Source organism: Scomber scombrus, chromosome 15 (assembly GCF_963691925.1).
Source record: "Scomber scombrus chromosome 15, fScoSco1.1, whole genome shotgun sequence".
NCBI classification, from domain to species: domain Eukaryota; kingdom Metazoa; phylum Chordata; class Actinopteri; order Scombriformes; family Scombridae; genus Scomber; species Scomber scombrus.
In genome coordinates, this window is record NC_084984.1 from 2225499 (window position 1) to 2246491 (window position 20993).

Genomic DNA, 20993 nt, shown 5'->3' on the forward strand with positions numbered 1-20993 from the left:
GCCGTGTTTTTTTTATAATGATCATGATTGAAAGCTTTATCTTATCGTCTAAGCTGACTTTCCTTACTTGAATCAGTGGGTGGCGCCAGAATATCAGTCAACAGAGCTGGAGCAGTCAACCCACGTGGAGACACTTCCTGAAAGGGGGGGGGGTGGCCTGATCAACACATTGAAATATCTGTTTTCAAGTGACTTTTAAGCTATGGAAGAATTACCTGCGGATCTCAAAGCTTTCCTTTTAAATCACCCTTTTCTTCAGCTCATTGATGGCAAAAAGGTTAGCGAGCAAATTACATCCCATCACACTCATTTCACTTTGGTGCAGTGCTAACGCTAGCCGTGTTGCTAATGTAGCTCATGAGCCATGCACTTGTAAAGGGGTTGTGATGGCTAGATGTGTTGACCAAGACTGGGAATTGTCCACTTTATTACCAGTTTAATCGCTGCATCCTGCTTAACGACACGATTAACATCCACCAAATGCACCGCATGCGTCACCTACTGCGTCTGTTTTCAGATCAAATGTACACTGAATGGCCACGAGTTTCCATGCAACCTGTCTGAGCTGCAGAATTTCACTAAAGGGAAGAAATATGAGAAACTGAGTGCTACAGCAGAGTTCAACTACAGCCAGTATGAGCCACACGTTGTGCCAAGCTCAAAACAACCGTAAGGAGACTCTCCTGTCTGTCTGTGTGTCAGTTTGTTGTCATTTTGCAAGAGAAAGCAACAAAATCCTGTTTTTCTTTCTACATTTATTATCAAAGAAATGCCACAATTCATCACTCAGAAATCCACTAAATCTGTCAAGCTGATGTGCATTTTATAATATGTTTTCTGATTTTTAATTGTCTGTTTTCTAGTAATCAGCTGTTCTGTAAGCTGACCCTCAGACACCTCAACCGGCAGCCTCACCATGTCCTGAGACATGTCAACGGGAAGCGCTTCAACAAGGCCCTCGCCAAATGTCAGTGCATCACTTATCTACATGCATGACACAGTTAACTGGTTGTTTTATTGTAGGTTATGAGTGCTCTGCCTTTTGAACGGTGGGATGGTTACACAGCCCAAAGCCCGAGTAACATAGACTGGTAGTTGATTCTACTTCAGGAAGGAAATGAAACACATCCGACTTATCTGTTCACATATCTTTGCATATCATCTTTCTGCTGAACATGATCAAACTAAATCTGCACCAACTGGCATTTTTAAATGTGTGCACAATTTAAGGAGTGCAGTAATTTAGAAACAGAAAATAACAATGTTAAATGTTTACAGCTTTAACTTGTATAATCCAGTAAAACGTCCATGCCGATATCAACTATAGAGTCTAATCACAATATTCCCAAAATTGTTGTTTGATTTAATAGAAATTCAGTTCAAATGTATTTGTACAGCACCATCTCATACAAAAGTAGTTCAAACTTTTTTATATTAGGGTCAATGACGTATAAGGATTTACAACAACTCAATTGTAGAATAATAAAAACAAGCATATCTAATGCAGTAGTTCAAACATTCAGAATGTTGTGTACCTAAAAATTCATATTATAAATGTGAAAGTGATTTTAGTGGGTTTTTCAAGATTAATTGGCACTGGCCTTAAAAAAAGTCATGTGGTGCGACCATGATTCATTTTGAAATATCTTATATAAATAAAAGATCATCATTTACAAAAAACAGTTCATTTCCAAACACTTTATATTACTGAAAACTTGTAAAAAAAAGATGTGAAGCATCTTAAGTAAATTAATTTATTTCAAGATGAATCATGGTCGCACCACATGACTTTTTTTAAGGCCAGTGCCAATTAATCTAGAAAAACCCACTAAAATCACTTTCACATTTATAATATGAATGTTCAGGTACACAACATTCTGAATGTTTGAACTACTGCATTAGATATGCTTGTTTTTATTATTCTAACATTGAGTTGTTGTAAATCCTTATACGTCATTGACCCATGTATATATAGTACAAATATGGTGTGTTCATTTAGGGAAATTCTGTGTTTAGTTTGCTTGTAAAACAACATGGTGTTGGTTCAGTGGGCAAAAACCTTTCCATTTTTTATATGCACCAGACTTTGAAAGTGCTCTAGTCACATCTGCTGAGGTCATAAACTGACAGCATATCTGAGATGTGCTGTGGAGACAGACCGGCAAGTGCTTTGTAAAGTAAAGGGAACCAAAATGCACTATTATCCATGTCATGTTTTATCTAGTGCTTGACCTCTGTTCTTATCAGTGTTGCCAATGTACCTTGATCCTTCAAAACGTCTTAATAGTATTAGTTACTCTTTTCAAGTCATTCTTTATGATGCAAATAGTTATCTTAGCACTGACAGATCCAACACTGAAACTGAGAGGTCACATCTCTTCAAGTTTTGAGTCAATATAACTTAAATCAGAGCTGAAAAACCCATTTCCATTTCTGAAATCATGTTCATATAATATGCTGCAGTTATGAGTTGTCGATGAGATAACTAACAGATCCGCAGCTCTCACATTATTGCCTGATTACTTATGCAACCGTCTCATTCCTTCCATAGACGAGGACTGTGTGAAGCAGGGGATTGACTTCGTTCCAGCCAGACTCAAACAGAAAAGGCCCAAAGCTATCAGAGAGGACTTCAATCAGGGGAGAGCCCCGAAACATGGAAACAACGTGTGGGAACCCTCATCCAGTGACGACGGTCACAGTGACTCAGAAGACAGCATGAGTGACCTCTACCCATGTCAGTATCTTTTTTCACCTGTAGGATGATAGTTATGTGTCATGGAGGCTCTCAGAAGTTTGCAGGTTTTTTTTATTCGAGGCAAAGAGCAAATGAACTTACTGATTAGCACATTCATAGTCATTAATATCATTGATTTGGTGTTTAGTTTAACTGGAAAGCTACAGACTTTGTTTCTCACTGCGCCCTAGTCCAGATCAGGCGAGGAGCTCTGGTCCTCTGAAATGAGGCCAACGCAGAAGTAACTTAAAACTGCATTCTATCAAAAGGCCACCAGGGGGCGACCGTTTTGGTGTCAAAAGGACTTCCGTCTCTATACAAGTCAATGGAGAATTCACCAACTTCTCACTTGATTTCTAACCTCAGTAAACGTTTTCAAAATGTGTTTATGGTCTCAATCGCTAGTTTAAAGCCTTCTTCAATGCAGTATGATGTTCATTTGGGACATTTTGGCCTCCCTGATTTTATATGTGACGATAAAGCAGGGTATGCATTAGGGCGTGGCTACGTCGTGATTGACAGGTTGATTGGTTCACTGGTTCAGGAGGGCGCCTCATGCTCCTCCTGATACCCATATAAGTAGAATCCCTGTTTTTATTTTTCCCAGCATGCACCAGAAATTTTCAAGATGGCGCTGCTCAGATCCGAAACTATTGGCTTCCAAGCAGCAGTCCACAAAATAATGGATGACGTCCAAATGTTACGTCCATTTTATATACAGTCTATGGTTCAGATATGCAGATTGAAATTGATTCAAACAGACTGAAACGTTGCATTTTTACATTGTTGTAACATTGTTTATTTTTTCCCCACAGCGTCTATGTTCACTTTAAATAAAGAGGCAGAGGAAGCCATGGAGGATGGCGGGGGTGAGAAAGAAGATGACTTCCAGACAGATGAGGATGAGGATGAGAATGAAGAGATGGAGGTGGACAAGCAAGTGCAACAGAAACGTAAAAAGGTGTGTAGAGGTCTGAAATAACATTTTGTGTGTGTGTGTGTGTGTGTGTGTTGGATTTGTTTTGTCATTATGTGTTTTTTCTTGATAAATGATGATTTTTATTTGTGTGTTCCAGGTCCAGGGTAGTGGTCTTCAGAAGAAATTCAGAAATAACAACTGGAAATCGGGACGTAATAAGAAAAAGTTGAAAGCTCAAAGTGGAAAATAAAACGCTGATCCGTATCTGAAGAGTTTTTATACCTGGACATTATTCAGGCAACAAACACTGACATCCAGTTTGGAGTAGTATTCCTGTATCTGAGGATAGACTCACCTTCGTATAAGTGAACATCGCTTACATTTTTCATTTTTTCTGTGTATGAAAAATGTATTTTTGTTGTTGCGAGGCGGGTTTACATGTCATGGAAAGTGTGTTTGTGGCAGTAAACAGATCATTTGTACTGGATATGTTTGTTTTCTGGTTTGCAACCAAGAGCACTGTCCAAAAATACAACTCTGTTTGCACTTGCACACATTGTCTGTGTTATGTTCTTTCTACCAATCATTTCCTATAAAGCAGATAAAAAGCATGACGACACACCTCTGAAATGTGCAGTTTGCAGGAACGTTTTTAGATCAATCTTTTTAAGTGCTATTTAAAAAAGAGTTTTACAAAATTCAGACTTGCCAGAAGATGAAACATGTTTGTAGCCTTGACAAACATCAAACATCACATTTTTGTGTATAAATTGTATTTTTTTCATAAGTAGAGGAAACATGCTCATCCTCTTCCTCATCTCAGTCACCGTCAGTAGATCAGCATATCTGGCTGATCCTCCGTAAATGTCAGCATCAGTCCGAGCCGGCGGCATTTATAATAATAATAATAATGCATTTTATTTAAAGGCGCCTTTCAAAGCACTCAAGGACACCTTACAAAGCTCATAAAACACAACAACAGTACATCAAACAATATAAATCAGGTAACATTTAGTGCAAAGATAAAGAATAAATATGAATGTGACTATAAAGTGCATCAGTACAATAAATAAACAAGAACGTGATGCATAGTTAGTGTGAGACAGAGTATGCAGCTCTGAATAGGAGCGTTTTCAGGCGGGATTTAAAGGTGGAAACAGTCAGAAGTGTGAATGTCTGGTGGGAGAGAGTTCCTGAGGCGGGGGGGGGGGGCAGATCAGCTGACGGGTCTGGACCCCATGATGGTAGTTAAGTTGGCAGATGGGGCAAAGAGCTGGTTGGCAGAGGAGGATCGGAGAGTTGGGGAAGGTGTGTAGATGTGAATCAGTTCAGAGAGATATGATGGTGCCAGGTTGGGAAGGATCTTGTAAGTGAGGAGTAGAATCTTAAAGTCAATGCGGGATTTGATAGAGAGCCAATGAAGCTGCTGCAGGGCAGGAGTGATGTGTTCAATAGAGGGAGTTCTGGTTAAGATACGGGCGGCTGCGTTCTGTACTGACAACTACAGTAACTCCTCCAACGTGTGTCTTCATTGTGTCTCTACAGGTTGTATATCCAGTCCTGTTGGGAGAGGGCTTAAGGGAGTTTTAACAAGGTGCTATGGGAGCAAGGAAGCGTGTGGAGCTTAAGGGTGTTGTTCAGCAGAGAGGAGAGGCCCAACGGTATGCTGCAGCTCTGGTTAAGTGTATTGAGGCTTTTTAAAATGCACAACTACAAAAAACAGCTTCACACGCCTACATGGATGCTGTACGACTCCATTCTTCAATCTTATATCAATCAATCAATCAATCAATCTTTATTTGTATAGCGCCAAATCACAACAAAGTTACCTCAAGGCACTTTACACATAGAGCAGGTTCTAAACCGAACTCTTCAGGTTTTAATTTTAAAGAGACCCAACATTCACACATGAGCAGCACTTAGCGACAATGGAGAGAAAAAACTCCCTTTTAACAGGAAGAAACCTCAGAACCAGAACCAGGCTCACAGTGGGAGAACATCTGCCTCGACCGGTTGGGGTAGAGAGGAGAGAGAGGAAGGAGAGGAGAGAGGAAGGAGAGGAGAGAGGAAGGATAGGAGAGAGAGGAAGGAGAGGAGAGAGGAAGGAGAGGAGAGAGGAAGAATAGGAGAGAGGAGTGAGGAAGGAGAGGAGAGAGAGAGGAGAGAGAGAGGAACGAAAGGAGAGAGAGAAGGAGAGGAGAGAGAGGAAGAATAGGAGAGAGAGGAAGGAGAGGAGAGAGAGAGGAGAGAGAGAGAGGAAGGAAAGGAGAGAGAGGAAGGAGAGGAGAGAGAGGAAGAATAGGAGAGAGAGGAAGGAGAGGAGAGAGAGGAAGGATAGGAGAGAGGAAGAATAGGAGAGAGAGGAAGGAGAGGAGAGAGAGGAAGGATAGGAGAGAGAGGACGGAGAGGAGAGAGAGGAAGGAGGAGAGAGAGAGGAAGGAGAGAGAGAGAGGAGAAAGAGAGAGGAAGGAGAGGAGAGAGAGGAAGGAGAGGAGAGGAGAGAGGATAGGAGAGAGGAAGGAGAGGAGAGAGAGGAAGGAGAGGAGAGAGAGAGGAAGGAGAGGAGAGAGAGAGAGAGAGAGAGAGGAAGGAGAGGAGAGAGAGAGAGAGAGAGAGAGAGAGAGAGAGAGAGAGAGGAAGGAGAGGAGAGAGAGAGAGAGAGAGAGAGAGAAGCACATTGAAAATAAACATTGGAGCTAGAAGGTCCAGGACTGGAATCTGTCATGTTATTGGATATAGATGGATGGATAGAGAGAGAGAGAGAGAGAGGAGCTCAGTGCATCATGGAGGTAGGAGTCCCCCGGCAGTCTAAGCCTATAGCAGCATAAACTAGGAGCTGGCTAACTATAAGCTTTATCACAAAGGAAAGTTTTAAGCCTACTCTTAAACGTAGAGAGGGTGTCTGCCCTCCGGACCGAATCTGGGAGATGGTTCCACAGGAGAGTAGCCTGATAACTGAAGGCTCTGCCTCCCATTCTACTTTTAGAGATACTAGGAACCAGCAGTAGGCCTGCATGCTGGGAGCAAAGTGTTCTGGTAGGTACATAAGGTACTATAAGCTCTTTAAGATATATAATGGAGCCTGACCATTAAGAGCCTCAATTTCATCTCAACGTCTGCAGGGTGACGTTCAGCTTGGCAGGACTCCACCATCAAACAGTTTGTATTGTGAAAGTTAGTGTCAGTTAAACCAGTAAAGTTTCAGAGGTTTGTAAGGTTTATATGAGGGAGCACTACTGCTACTGCCTCAGCACCTTACCAACACACATTATGTTGCCCAACTGTGTGACCTCAACTTACTGCATTGTTGTTTGTGAGACAGTTTGTGTCCTTTTTGGTTTCACTTGTCATAATTTATAAGTCCCCCCCCCCCTCCTCTCAAATATGTTTTTCTTGGATGTTTGATCTTCACTGTGCAGAATGATGTATGCACGTTTACACAGCAGTAAACCTTCTGAAATTATATTATTTGATTTAGGATTGGTGGATTAGGGAGAAGGAGAGGAGGAGGAGGGGATTTAATTTTAGTATAAAATGGAATATAATAATAAAAATAGTAAAATAATATCGAAGCCCGTATTCACCAATATGATTTTTTTTAAAGGGCCTGTTAGTCAATATAATGAGAAACTTTTTCAAAAGAATGACCTCATATCTCACAATAGTGACTTACTATCTCAATATAATGAGATACTCTCTTAAAATAATGACTTGGTAATGCAAAATAATGGCTTAGTATCTCAAAATAATGAGATACTAATAAGTACTAATAAGATAATAATAAGCTAATAATACTAATAAGATAATAATAAGCTAATAATACTAATAAGATAATAATAAGCTAATAATACTAATAAGATAACTCATTATTTTGAGATAGTTTCTCATTATTTTTAGATAGTTTCTCATTGAGTTAATAAGTCATTTTTGATAAAGTTTCTCATAATTATTTGCATAATTATTTTTCATCACATTGGCGGAAATGGGCTTCCATGCAAAAAAAAAAAAGCCTACATAGTAAAAGTATCTAAAAAAAAAACAGAATAAAAACAATATTTAAAATTAAGTTAAAAAAAACAACTATCAGCCTACAGTACTTGAGTAGGCCTAAATGTACTTAGTTACTTTCCACCACTGGTTGCAAACCATTTAAAATTGCTGCATAGACTACTGTGCATGCAATAAATGGTAGAAGTAATAAGAATAAAAACAATATTAGAATAAAAGCAATATTTAAAATTAAGTTTAAAAAAAACTGTTACAGTACTTGAGTAGGCCTAAATGTACTTAGTTACTTTCCACCACTGGTTGCAAACCATTTAAAATCGATGCACAGATTACTGGGCGTGCAATTAATGGTAGAATTAATAAGAATAAAAAACTATTTAAAATTAAGTTTACAAAAAACAACTATTAGAGTACTTGAGTATAGGCCTAAATGTACTTAGTTACTTTCCACTATTTAAAATCGCTGCACAGATTACTGGGCGTGCAATAAATGGTAGAATTAATAAGAATAAAAAACAATATTTAAAATTAAGTTTACAAAAAACAACTATTACAGTACTTGAGTAGGCCTAAATGTACTTAGTTACTTTCCACCACTGGTTGCAAACCATTTAAAATCGCTGCACAGATTACTGGGCGTGCAACTAATGTTAGAATTAATTCAGGTGGTAAACATGTGGTTGTTTACATGCCCGTAAACCCGGTAAACAAACCCCTGGAGCCCCTGCACGGATCAGTCTACGTGGCACACCGTGGTTGCAGCTCCATGTAGGGGGGCTCTGACTCTGTCGGCAGCTCGCGGGGCATTGTGGGGCGGAGGCGGCCTTTCTCTGGCGTCCAGGCGGTCGGGAAATCTTCAAGTAAATAACGATAACAGGGGGAGGAACTGCCTGAGCCGAGCCTGCGAGGAAAGAAAAAACCAACACATCGACACTTGTGTTGTGCTGAACCTCAATTTATAAAGACAAACATCTTTAATATTACAGAAACATGGGGCAGGAGGATCTCATGAACACGGCCGAAGACGTGGCAGACCAGGTAACTTCAGCTTTTAGCTTTTAGAGCCGTTAGCCGCAGCTAGCATGATAGCGGCTAACATAGTTGGCTCTAAGAATGGACTAACCCTCATTCCTCCTTCCTACAGCAGTTTGCCACTTTTCTATATTGTTTTTTTAAGTCCGCTATTGCTCGCTACTGTCCTCTAATTCACTCGAGATCAATGATTGAGATGTCTACTGCTGTCATGTGTCTCTGCGATGGGTTTAGATAGCGTTGTTTAATTCAACACCGACAACCGACAACCTGACATCTGCTTGGCAACTTATCCAAAACGTTTAGACGCATGAGTTTGAATGACTGCTTCATTAAATGACAGCAGTGAAATTAACATTATCGTGTCGTCTTGTGGGTTTTATAACATAATATCTCAGCCAGCCAGCAGTTGTGAAATCAGCCAGCTTAGCTACCAAGTTATTGGCTAACACCAGTTTAGTCATACGCTGCATTAGCGCCTAATTGCTAGGTGTTGCTGATGGTTTAAAGGTGGCTGAGTTTACAGAAGTTGGGAGATGCGTTTAGTTGGTGTAATCTGAGCATCTGCATGTGGCCTTAATAATCAGAAATCTTGATTATTTTTGTGTGTCTTTCTCTCTCTGTGTGTGTGTGTGTGTGTGTGTGTGTGTGTGTGTGTGTGTGTGTGTGTGTGTGTGTGTGCGCGCGAGCTTGTTGCACTGGTGTAATCACAGGCAATGCACTGGTCTATAAGATCGGATTTAAGATGTGCCTGTAACTTATGTTGGTGTGAAGACTGATAACAACCTAGAGATCAGGGTTTTTTAAGGATGGTTTTTTTTTTGGTCTGCACTGAAAAGTTATGGCAGGCTCATGAGAGGCATCTTCACTGCACTGCACTGTAGTGCAGTGCTGGGTGCTATTTTCATGGCCTCATGTTTTTGCAGGACAAAATGTTAGCAGTAACCTTGGAAAGCTACTGTCAGTTCAGACATCAAGTCATGGAGGCAGGTCTGTATGTTTAAGGCAGTAGTGTTGACTGAACTCAGCCCACTTCCCTAATTAAATTACATCTAATTGATTTATACTCTGCCATCACATGCTGCTTACTTGTGATATTCATTGTAAAAAATGACATGAAAAGGGGAACTTGCTTGGTTAAGAAAAAAAACTTCTCTGCAGATCCATTTTGAGGACACATCTCTCTTGAATGAATCCCCTCGGCTAACATGTTACCAACATGTTACTCTACAGTCTATTTCTAGGCTGTGGAGCAACCTCAGGCTTGTTCTGATTGGCTCTCGGTTTGTCCATTCATGCGTCATGCTGCAGTGATAGTGGGAGTTGGTGGACACGGATAGGCTGCCGAGGTCTGACAGTGCTGATGTGGACTGCTCAGTAGGCGGGACGGGGGGCAGGTCCCTGCTCCTCTACTGGGTCACTGTAGTATCCCAGAATCTGATGATCATGAATCATGTCAGTGAGAATCTCATAGGGCAGTTTCATTTTTTGTACTTTTACTCACAACAATACAAAAGGTAAATGGAGACTGTGAGGCACAACCTTGTTTCCTGTCTTGAACATTGTAGACTGTTTCTCGGCTAATGGTACACCTTGTACTTTCTTGAAGACAGTTACATGTTGTTCTGTTCAGTTCCAGATAAAATGATAGTATGAAGTATATGTTTAGTAGGTTTCGATTAATAAGCCAAAGAAAATGTGTGTGATATGGGAAGTTATCTTTCAGGCTCATACAATCGGAAAATGTTAGAGTGAAGTTGTATATAAATAATCATTAGAATCATTTAAAGTTAGAGTCGGTGACTCTGGAGAAAAGATTGTTGATATTAGAGCAAAACACCCAAACACATACCCTTCACTCTCCTTCAGAAGTTCTGACTCCCAAATTCATGGACGCAACATCGCAGAGTCAACAAGCAAATGAGAAATATAACAGAATCCAGAGCAATGCGTCAGCTGTGGAGTCACTTCTGTTTCTCTCACACATTATTACAAGCAGAAAAAATATTTAATTTAAAAATATTATATTAAAAAATGCACTCTCTGCAGCCTGATTGATTCTCACTCAATCTGCGTTAGTAGTTGTCTGTCAGCTTAGAGGACAGCGGCTGGAAAAGCTGCATTCACCAGGCTGATTGACTGCAGAAATGTACTGAACCAAAATAGTTTGCCTGTCAGCTCCACAGGAAGAAATCAACAGTTTGTATTTATTGATTCATTGTTTTTATTTACCTGCCCACCCAAACGAGTGAGGGGAATCTGTCTGCAGTGAAACATGCAAGCTTATAGACAGACTAGGAGCCTTTTATCAGTCATTGCAAATACAGTTAATAATAAGTTCAACACTCATATACAGTAGGATCTTTGTGTGATTTTAAACAGCTGCCTCCTCAGATTATGCCTCACTAAATGTGACAGAAATAGACATAGCGAGGAAAAAAGCAAGAGGGTTTTTTTGCCTCGCTAAGTGTGGATTGAAGTGTGTCGGTTTTTGAGACAAGTGATGGATGTCAAAAGCGCTTTTTGAAGACAAGAGACTTTCGTGTCATCATAGAGAGGCGCTCTGATGACTTCCACCCATAGACTGTATATAAGAAATGGACGTAACATACGTGACGTCACCCATTGGTTTGTGGACTGCTGCTCGTAAGCCAATAGTATCGGATCTGAGCAGCGCCATCTTGAAAATTTCAGGTGCATGCTGGGAAAAATAAAAACGGGGATTCTACTTATATGGGCATCAGGAGGAGCATGAGGCGCCCTCCTGAACCTGTGAACCAATCAACCTGTCAATCAGGACGTAGCCACGCCCTAATGCATACCCTGCTTTATCGTCACATATAAAATCAGGGAGGCCAAAATGTCCCAAATGAACATCATACTGCATTGAAGAAGGCTTTAAACTAGCGATTGAGACCATAAACACATTTTGAAAACGTTTACTGAGGTTAGAAATCAAGTGAGAAGTTGGTGAATTCTCCATTGACTTGTATAGAGACGGAAGTCCTTTTGACACCAAAACAGTCGCCCCCTGGTGGCCTTTTGATAGAATGCAGTTTTAAGTTACTTCCACGTTGGCCTCATTTCAGAGGACCGGAACTCCCCGCCTGCTTCCACCTGTCCTGTGTATGAGCACGAACGCCCCCTATTACTGATTGGCTGGAATAGTCTTGTATGAGTCGGTCCAAGCCACTTTGTTTCCCATGTAGGGAGCCAAGGTTGTGTGTGAACGCTGGAATGGAGCGCTAACGGACTGTCAGTGAATTTTTCAAAACGTGTATTGACGTGTCTTTCTCCACAATCACTGACTCCACCTTGTATGGTAATGTTTTAATGTCATGTCATGTAAGAGACTGCTTGAATAATCCAAAAAGAGAAGCCGAGAAACCAGCTTTCGCTACTGATGGATTCACACTATTCAGCAACAAAACTTCTTAAGCCTACCTAACCCAAAGCAGCAATCTGCCCTTAATGACTACTCTTTCAACATTTACTTAGCATGACAGTTGTAGTCAAATGGCTAGTGAGTTTATTCCCACCCCTATAATTAACAGTGTAAATAATAATTAGGAGCAGAAGCCCTGAAGACTACTTTCACTATTCAGAGTATGAAAGTTGTCTGACTGGTAGCAGGTCAGGAAGCGTTGTTTGTGTTTTTTAAAAGGAAGCCTTTTATGTCATGTTACTGCTCAGTGACCCAGATATGATGAACTGTGGGCGATTTGCTGTATTTAGCGACCTCGATACTCAGGAACCACATCCTTTTTGCATTTCAAGTCGTCCTGTTTTCTTGTCAATCATGTGACCTCTATCATCCCCCTCTGTTGCACAGTTCCTGCGGGTAACCAAACAGTACCTGCCCCACCTGGCACGTCTTTGTCTCATCAGCACCTTCCTGGAGGATGGCATCCGTATGTGGTTCCAGTGGAATGAGCAGAGAGACTACATTGAGGCTACCTGGAGCTGCGGCTACTTCCTGGCTACGTGCTTTGTGCTACTTAACCTCATAGGACAGTTGGGTGAGTGAATTGGAGACAGCACAGGTCACGTTAAGGTCCGGATGTGAGATAAATACACTCAGATATTACTGTGTTAAAGGAAGTTAAATGAATTTGCATTAGTGAGTGGTGTGTGATACATTCAGGTTAAAAACAAGAGAAAAAAATTGCCAAGTGCCATATGTGATTAGAAGTTTTTTGACTAAGAGAAGCCAAAAAGCATCAGTATAAAAATGGACATTTTTTGCATCAGTCTGAAACTTAAATTGATGCATGATCCAGAGGAAATGGGGTAAATGCATCAAAAGTTTAAAAGTGTGCCCGCTGCATTTCAGAATGAATATGTTTACACTTTGCAGATAGATGTGCAACAAATATAAGCACAGTTCTGGGATTTAATCCATCTTGCTGATGAATTCAGGGGAGACTGACGAGGCTTGTTGAAGGAAGGCATCAGGCAGCTCACATGAACACAGATTAGTTTACAGCAGCAGGTGTGAAAATGCATCCCTGAGCCCCTTGAACTTTGGAGCAGATGGGCTATAAGAGCAGAAGTTTGCACACTGCACAGCGATGAAGGCATCGGTGCTGAAACATCCTGCTTCTCCATGCTTAAAACAGAAACTAGATTTACTGCACATGCATGCTCACTTCCTCACAAATCTGATGAACTTCACTGCTAGTAACAAACCACAGCTGTATTGACTTTTTGATGATGCTTTTTATTCTCTGTAACAGCAAGAGACATGTCCACTAGATATCAGATCTCATTCCTATCATGTAAAAACCAGAACAGTAGTCACCATAGAAAATAATGGGGGGAAAAAAGAAGTCTTAAATAGTCCTGAAACTGTAAACTAATCTACTATGTTGACAAGTATGCAAACAATAGACAATAGTAGTATTTCCATAACTCATTACTTAAGTGTTTGGCAGCCGTGACTTTCTCTGTTAAAATACCTTTTGCTTTGCTGTGTGTCCTAACAGGTGGTTGTGTCCTCATCCTCAGTAGAAATTTTGTACAGTATGCCTGCTTTGGATTATTTGGCATCATAGCGCTACAGGTGAGAATGGCATTACACCTATTTTAAATGTACATTTTCCAACAATTTGTCATTGTTTCTAATCCAGAGCATCTTGTCTTTTTTTTCCATCAGACTGTCGCATACAGCATTTTATGGGACCTTAAATTTTTGATGAGGTAGGTGTCACACGGTGCAGTTTTTAGATAAACTGTTCAAAGTACCATAACCTCAGTAATTTAGAAGCAGAATATTAATATATATCAACTAATATTCAAACAGACAGGTGGTTTCTGGTGTTATGTTTTTAATTTCACTGCCTATCATAAATTAATTTAACAGAATGTATTGCTTTTGCTGCTCGACTAGAACTTTTAATAACGCTTGCTTAGGCAGGAAATGAGAAATCTCCTCAATTCTCATTACTGTAGTCACTGTGGACCCATGATTTATTATCATAGACAGGCCACATGAGCCATCAAACATTAGAGAAAACTGTTAAATACAGTGCAACATTGGAGTTTCTCTGTTTCTACATTCTGTGTACTTTTTGATTGAAGGGTTGTTGGCATTAACTCGGGGTAAACCGTAGTGCATCAGTTGTGTAATCAACAAGTTGGCAAACAAAAAAAAACCCCAAAATAAGCAGTATTGTGATTGCTACTTGTCATTTTATGTCATTCAGTAGACTAATGTAATAAATCAATAGGTCAACAGACTCATTTCAGTCAATCATGACCAGCTAATAACAATTTGGCAGCTGAGATCAGCCTCGGAAACCCTGATTGCACTGTTTGCAATGCATACTACTGCAGACATTTTTCTGCTTGGCTGACTGAAGGTCTGACATGCTGTGTCCATAAATAACCCTCCCCCTCTCTTCTCCTGTCTCAGAAACCTTGCCCTCGGAGGTGGTCTGTTGCTGCTGCTGGCTGAGTCTCGTTCAGAAGGGAAGAGCATGTTTGCCGGAGTCCCTTCTATGGGAGAAAGTTCGCCGAAGCAGTACATGCAACTGGGCGGTCGAGTACTGCTGGTGCTCATGTTCATGACCCTGCTACACTTTGACTCCAACTTCTTCTCTGTGAGTACTGAGAGCACCAATCACTGCTACGTTCTGCAACATACAAATTCATTTCTTATGCCGTCACATTAGTATGGATGCAGACTGAGGCTGTGTTCGAAACCGCATACTTCTATACTACATACTTTTATACTACATACTACATACTTCTATACTACATACTACACACTAAACGACCAGATAGTAAGCAGACCGATTACACTGTAGTAAACTACACGATAACCCACAATGCATTTCGTCCCTACCCGAGCTGAAATCAGCAGGCTGAAGCTGATTTCATTTTAGCTCTAACTCTATAAATAAACCACTTTATCCACATTTCTAACCTTTTTAGGAGAGAAAGTAAAGTAGCCCTTTAGATCCACAATGTGACGCTAATCTGTCCAAATAACACCTGTTTAAAGTTTTGTTCCTGCGAATTCGGAGTTAGCCGTAGCGAGTAACGCACTTCCGGTCATTTTCACAGAATAAAACACCCGTTACCTTTTATTATTAAGAAAACCATAACGATAGAATTAGTGCTTTTATTTTGAAAACAGGAAGCGAACATACCCTCGCTGTAGCTAACTTGAACCCAACGAGGTGTTGATCTGTGACGTTTGTATTTTGGGTTTTTTCAGAAGTTCTGTTGCATCTTGGGTAATGTGAGTGTGAGTAGTCAGCTCTTGATGCATACTCTGCATTTCTGCTGAATCTAGTAAACCATCCGGGAACTTCTCACATACTCTAAATCACATACTACGCAGTGAAACACACTAAATACTTCAAATGACGTCAGAGTTAGTACGAGTAGTAGGAAAGTATGCGGTTTCAAACACAGACTAAATCTAGAGTAGCAATATTTTGCAAAGAGCCATTAGATGTAGACCTGTTTATCAGTTTGGCCCGTAATCATTGCTACAGCATAAAGCTCAACATCAAACTTAACCAGCATGGGAGCATTTGTGTCTTGTGTCTTGTTTCTTTTAAGCACTTACAGACCATGCAGGTGGTTTTGCACATTTTAGCCACTGGAATACAAATATCAGATATATTGAACATTCCTGAGGAGCCATACCTGGGTTTAAGTTTAAGGAATTTCATTAGATTTTGAGTCATCTGCTGAAAAACATCACATTCAAGAGCTATGATGTCAGACACCTAAATCCAGATGGAGCAAACTTAGGGGCCGTTTAGACGAAGCCAGATTTCGAAAACGATCTCCCCCCCCCCCCCCCCCCATTTCTCTCAGCAGGGGGGTCAGACAATTCTCCGTAACGATGGACCCAAAACGCATTAACTCTCGAAAACACTGTACTACATATTCCAGGCCTGTGTGTGGCGCTGTTTCAGCTACAGAAATCCACCGAAAAACGAAGAAGAAGAGGTGGAGCATGCGCATAAAGCCTGCGTGCTGTATGCAAACAGACGGTCGAAGAAGGAGAAATAACCGAACAATATAACAATATATCGGTTTTGCTGTAACATATATCCCCCTAGCGTGTTAATAAGGGTCATTATCTGCTGCAGCACCGCCAGCATCGTCGGGGTTAGGCTGTATTCCGCCATTGTGTGTTGTTGTTATGAGACGTCACGATCTTAAGAGGTCAAAAGCTAGAGGGGTGGGGTCGAGGGGTGATGACATCATCGTTTGCGTTTCTGGTTGTTGTCACGAATCCAAAACCTGAAACGTTTTGGACTTTTCCACCTTGGAACCAGGTTTTTTTTTAAAGTGAGTTTTCAAGCAGCGAAAACTATGGATCCATTTTTACGGTCGGCCTAAACGCTCAAGACATTTGCGGTTTCATTCCAAAATCGTCTCCATGTGGATGGCCCCTTATTGTGGGAAAACAGTGTGTGTGTGTTTCTTTCATTACAATAAGTTGCCTTTTAGTAACAGACTTGTAAGTTCCACACATTGTCTACACAGAAAGCTTTTTAACTGTTTTTCAGTTGTCCATTTTACATATGTCTGACTGCATTCTATCAAAAGGCCACCAGGGGGCGACCGTTTTGGTGTCAAAAGGACTTCCGTCTCTATACAAGTCAATGGAGAATTCACCAACTTCTCACTTGATTTCTAACCTCAGTAAACGTTTTCAAAATGTGTTTATGGTCTCAATCGCTAGTTTAAAGCCTTCTTCAATGCAGTATGATGTTCATTTGGGACATTTTGGCCTCCCTGATTTTATATGTGACGATAAAGCAGGGTATGCATTAGGGCGTGGCTAATTTGAATCAATATTTCTGTTTACACATTTAATATAACCACAACCTGAAGCATGTTTTTAGGCTTTGAGTCTATTTTTCTCCACTTTACATGTGCAACTCACTGACTGTGTAGTGGGCACTCAGCTGTTCACTCTCACTACCTGTACCAATGTAGTGTACACAACATTTGGACCTGATCACACAAAAAGTTAAAGGAATCATATTTATAAGTCGTCCCATATTTTTATCTCTATCTTTATCCAGTTTCAGGCTGGGTATGTTTAGAAAATACAGATATTTTGGCCTGCATGAATTCATATGTTTGGGGTCAACGTCTGATGACATAAATAAATTATTCTTAATAAATAAAATATTGAGTTTCTTTTAATGGAGGGGTCCACATCAAGAGTTTCCCCCAGGCAACAATCAATCTCAATCAATCAATCTTTATTTGTATAGCGCCAAATCACAACAAAGTTATCTCAAGGCACTTTACACTTAGAGCAGGTTCTAAACCGAACTCTTCAGGTTTTAATTTTAAAGAGACTCAACATTCCTACATGAGCAGCACTTAGTGACAATGGAGAGAAAAAACTCCCTTTTAACAGGAAGAAACCTCAGAACCAGAACCAGGCTCACAGTGGGAGAACATCTGTCTCCACCGGTTGGGGTAGAGAGAGAGGAGAGAGGAAGGAGAGGAGAGAGAGAGGAAGGAGAGGAGAGAGAGAGGAAGGAGAGAGAGAGGAAGGAGAGGAGAGAGAGAGGAAGGAGAGGAGAGAGGAAGAATAGGAGAGAGGAAGGATAGGAGAGAGAGGAAGGATAGGAGAGAGAGGAAGGAGAGGAGAGAGGAAGAATAGGAGAGAGAGGAAAGAGAGGAGAGAGAGGAAGGATAGGAGAGAGAGGAAGGAGAGGAGAGAGAGAGCAAGAACACAGATTTTGATGCTGTTTTGGAAGAGTTGCTGTATAGAGACTCCCAAACACAAATGATGATTGATTTCTGAATGATGGTGTTATTTTTGGCCTGGTGGGGGTTCTTGTTGGTCTGGCAGCCTGCCAGGACTAAACATACTACACTAAAACCAATGTCTGTCTGTTAGGTAGGAAATCATTTTTAAATACCCTCTAATAGACATCCTGAATAAACAGAATGAAACATGCAAAACAGCAAAATTCCTTCTTTTTTTTTTTTAATTTCTCTTTTCACTTGGTCTTAATTTTAATTTTGAAGCACTGTGGAAATCATTTCTGATTCCTACCATACCAGTTTACTCATATTTTTAGAGGTTTCGTCTATATTTAAGGCAAAGCAGTTTTATTTATATAGTGCATTTCATACACAGTGGCAACTCAATGTGCTTTATATAAAACAAACATTTAACAGAAAAAATTGGGGGAAAAACATGGAATTTGAGAAATAAAAAATAAAACCCAATAGAAATAAAATAGAGAAATAAAATACTATAATAGAGCATTAAATATAAGGTTGCAGCATAAAATAATGATTTGCTTTAAAATCATTAAAAGGACATAGAGTGCAAATGAAAGATTAACATTTAAAGTGCTTTGAAATAAAGAGTTCAATCATAAGCACAGGAGAAGAGAAGTGTTTTTAACCTGGATTTAAAAATATTCACAGTTGGGGCTGATTTCAGTTCTGCTGGTAGTTTGTTCCAGTTGTGTGCAGCATAACAGCTAACAGTGGGACCCCGTCTCCAGATTGTGTAATCTAATCTAAAACCTTTGACTTTAACTTTTGCATTCTTCTTTTAGATCTTGCAGAACATGGTGGGGACCGCTCTCATCATCCTGGTGGCCATCGGCTTCAAAACCAAGCTAGCAGCATTGACCCTCGTCGTTTGGCTTCTGGCTATCAATGTCTACTTCAACGCTTTCTGGACCATCCCCGCCTACAAGCCCATGCACGACTTCCTCAAGTACGACTTCTTCCAGACCACCTCTGTCATCGGCGGCCTGCTGTTGGTGGTGGCGCTCGGGCCCGGCGGAGTGTCCATGGACGAGAAAAAGAAAGAGTGGTAGGCTAAAGGGGGTTAAGATGAGAGGATTGCACAGCATCACTGACTTCCCCCCCCCCCCCCCTCCCACCACCACCGACTGGGACACAAAGACCCTCCCTCTCCTCCAGCTCAACCCACCTGGGTGCACAGTGTTTTTTGTTTTTCTAGCTTATTTTTTATTTGGCCAAATCCGTAAAAACACCACCTCACACATCAATGGACTTTTTATTTTTTAATTTTCTTCCCAATCGCTGTTTTTTGTTTTTTTTAAGTTGAACATGGTAATGCCACATTTTTTTCTAAACCCTTCTTGTATGTCTGGGGGTTTTTTTTCATGACAGCAAGAATTTAAAAAGGCCCATGTATTTCAAAGTGCAAGGTAAACCATTAATGGCTGATAAGTGGATTTGTTTTGTCTGAAGAAGTAATGAAAGAAATGTATTTGTTTTATGGGTGTCTTGCCATCGGTTGTCAAAGATAACATTTTCATATTTCCTGATTTAAAACCGACAAAGCGGGAGAGAAAGAGCGCAGCAGTTTGGTTTCCCCCCCGTGGAAGCTGATCTTTTTCTTCCTTTTGGATCTTTGGAGCTTCTGAGATCTCCTGAGAACTTGGGCACTTATTTGGCAGCAACCCGCCTTGACTCCCCCAGGTTTCACCTCCCCTCCATTCTCCTTTTTTTTCAATTTTTTTGACTCTTGAGACTCCAACTCTTTCCATACATCCGTACACCTTCAAATTCAGCTTCAACTATCAACTCTTAAGTTTACGGGGAGTCATTTCTGGGGCGGGGTGTGTGTGTACATTGTATACTAAGTGGTGGATTGCAGTCATACTCGATTGAAAGTTGCAACACGGTTGTTAGCTCCAGGACTTGTTATTGGGCACTTTGTTCTGTATGTCTTTGGCAAATGCCTAACTAGTGAACTGTATTGATCGGGGATAATAGGGGGGGGGGGAGGCTCAACGTTTGTGAAACAACATATTCTGCGACCTAGAAAAAGCAAAGAGGACTAAGCAGAGGCACTAGCCACCTGGACTCTGTCTTTGCTCAGTGTTTATTTGCCCTGTGTACGAAAAAATTAAAAAAAATATTCAGTGTATTGATTTTCAGAAGTTTATATTGTATTTTTGATCATTTGTTTTTTTGATTTTGGAAGTTAATGGCGAAGAAATAAAAAAATTCAAAAATATAAAAAAGTCACTGTGTCAGTCAAGGTCTTAAAGCTCTCTTGATGTTCTCAGAGGTTGCGTAACATCGGCAGCTCCGATAGTAAAATAAATGTAAACGATCCAACAATGAGGCACACACAGTAGAGTAGAGTGTGCACATGCAGTATAGTGCAGGCTTTGTGAGGGGCCTGTTGGATACGACGACTTCTCACAATGAAAACTTCTGAATCATTGTTTTGCCATAAAGAATGAAGCTCTGTTAGTCATGCTCACTGTAGGTGTTGGACTCAGCCTCCACTGACAGCACTTTGTTTTTAAGATCAGAGACTTTGAGGAAATGCTGACCTCTAATGGACGTCTGTGGTAAAAACGGAGCATTTCATCATATTCTGCAACGTTGGTGAAATGCACTAAGGGACAGTCTGATGACATTCCTACATAATAAACAACATCTTAGTATGTCTGTTTTACATTGCAGTGGGGTTTGTATTGCTACCATGGCACAACAACATTTATCTCTGTGTGTTGTTTGAAATGGTAACTGCTGAAAACAATAAAACAAAACCTAACAATATAGCAAACCAGTGGTGTAGTGGTCCCTGGAGAAGTGGGTATACTCTCAAGTTTTGCTCTTTTTAGAAACAGTGACTACTCTATTTAGTTTACCCAAAAATCAGTCAGTAGTATTTGCTCATCGTCACATAATTTCTGCTGCTTGATCTCAGGGAGGAAGGAAGGAAGGAAGGAAGGAAGGAAGGACAGAGGGATCTCAGGGAGGAAAGATTATGAAATGACTAAACCAATACTGGCCCACAGA

General features: G+C 40.6%; 3 protein-coding genes across 3 annotated transcripts in view; all 3 read left to right on the forward strand.

Moving 5' to 3' along the window:
• golga2 (golgin A2) overlaps positions 1-20993 on the forward strand; it is a 178650-nt gene that overhangs the window by 105638 nt on the left and 52019 nt on the right. The gene's annotated exons all lie outside the window — the stretch shown is intronic.
• On the forward strand, positions 107-4208 carry surf2 (surfeit 2). The gene is made up of 6 exons (XM_062434766.1): positions 107-277; positions 518-669; positions 864-967; positions 2552-2737; positions 3553-3698; positions 3814-4208. The coding sequence occupies exons 1-6, from the start codon at positions 203-205 to the stop codon at positions 3904-3906; spliced, it is 756 nt and encodes a 251-aa protein (XP_062290750.1). The 5' UTR covers positions 107-202; the 3' UTR covers positions 3907-4208.
• On the forward strand, positions 8442-19389 carry surf4 (surfeit 4). Its single transcript, XM_062434354.1, has 6 exons — positions 8442-8702; positions 12529-12715; positions 13682-13758; positions 13852-13895; positions 14611-14797; positions 18758-19389. Exons 1-6 carry the CDS (start codon positions 8655-8657, stop codon positions 19022-19024), a joined length of 810 nt encoding a protein of 269 aa, XP_062290338.1. The 5' UTR covers positions 8442-8654; the 3' UTR covers positions 19025-19389.

Bases quoted from the DNA above. Each gene is read 5' to 3' on its own strand.
- surf2 (XM_062434766.1), top strand. From the start codon at position 203: ATGGAAGAATTACCTGCGGATCTCAAAGCTTTCCTTTTAAATCACCCT. The intron at 968-2,551 runs GTCAGTGCATCA...TTCCTTCCATAG, and splicing joins CAACAAGGCCCTCGCCAAAT to ACGAGGACTGTGTGAAGCAG. The intron at 2,738-3,552 runs GTCAGTATCTTT...TTTTCCCCACAG, and splicing joins CATGAGTGACCTCTACCCAT to CGTCTATGTTCACTTTAAAT.
- surf4 (XM_062434354.1), top strand. From the start codon at position 8,655: ATGGGGCAGGAGGATCTCATGAACACGGCCGAAGACGTGGCAGACCAG. The intron at 12,716-13,681 runs GTGAGTGAATTG...GTGTCCTAACAG, and splicing joins TAACCTCATAGGACAGTTGG to GTGGTTGTGTCCTCATCCTC. The intron at 13,759-13,851 runs GTGAGAATGGCA...TTTTTCCATCAG, and splicing joins TTGGCATCATAGCGCTACAG to ACTGTCGCATACAGCATTTT.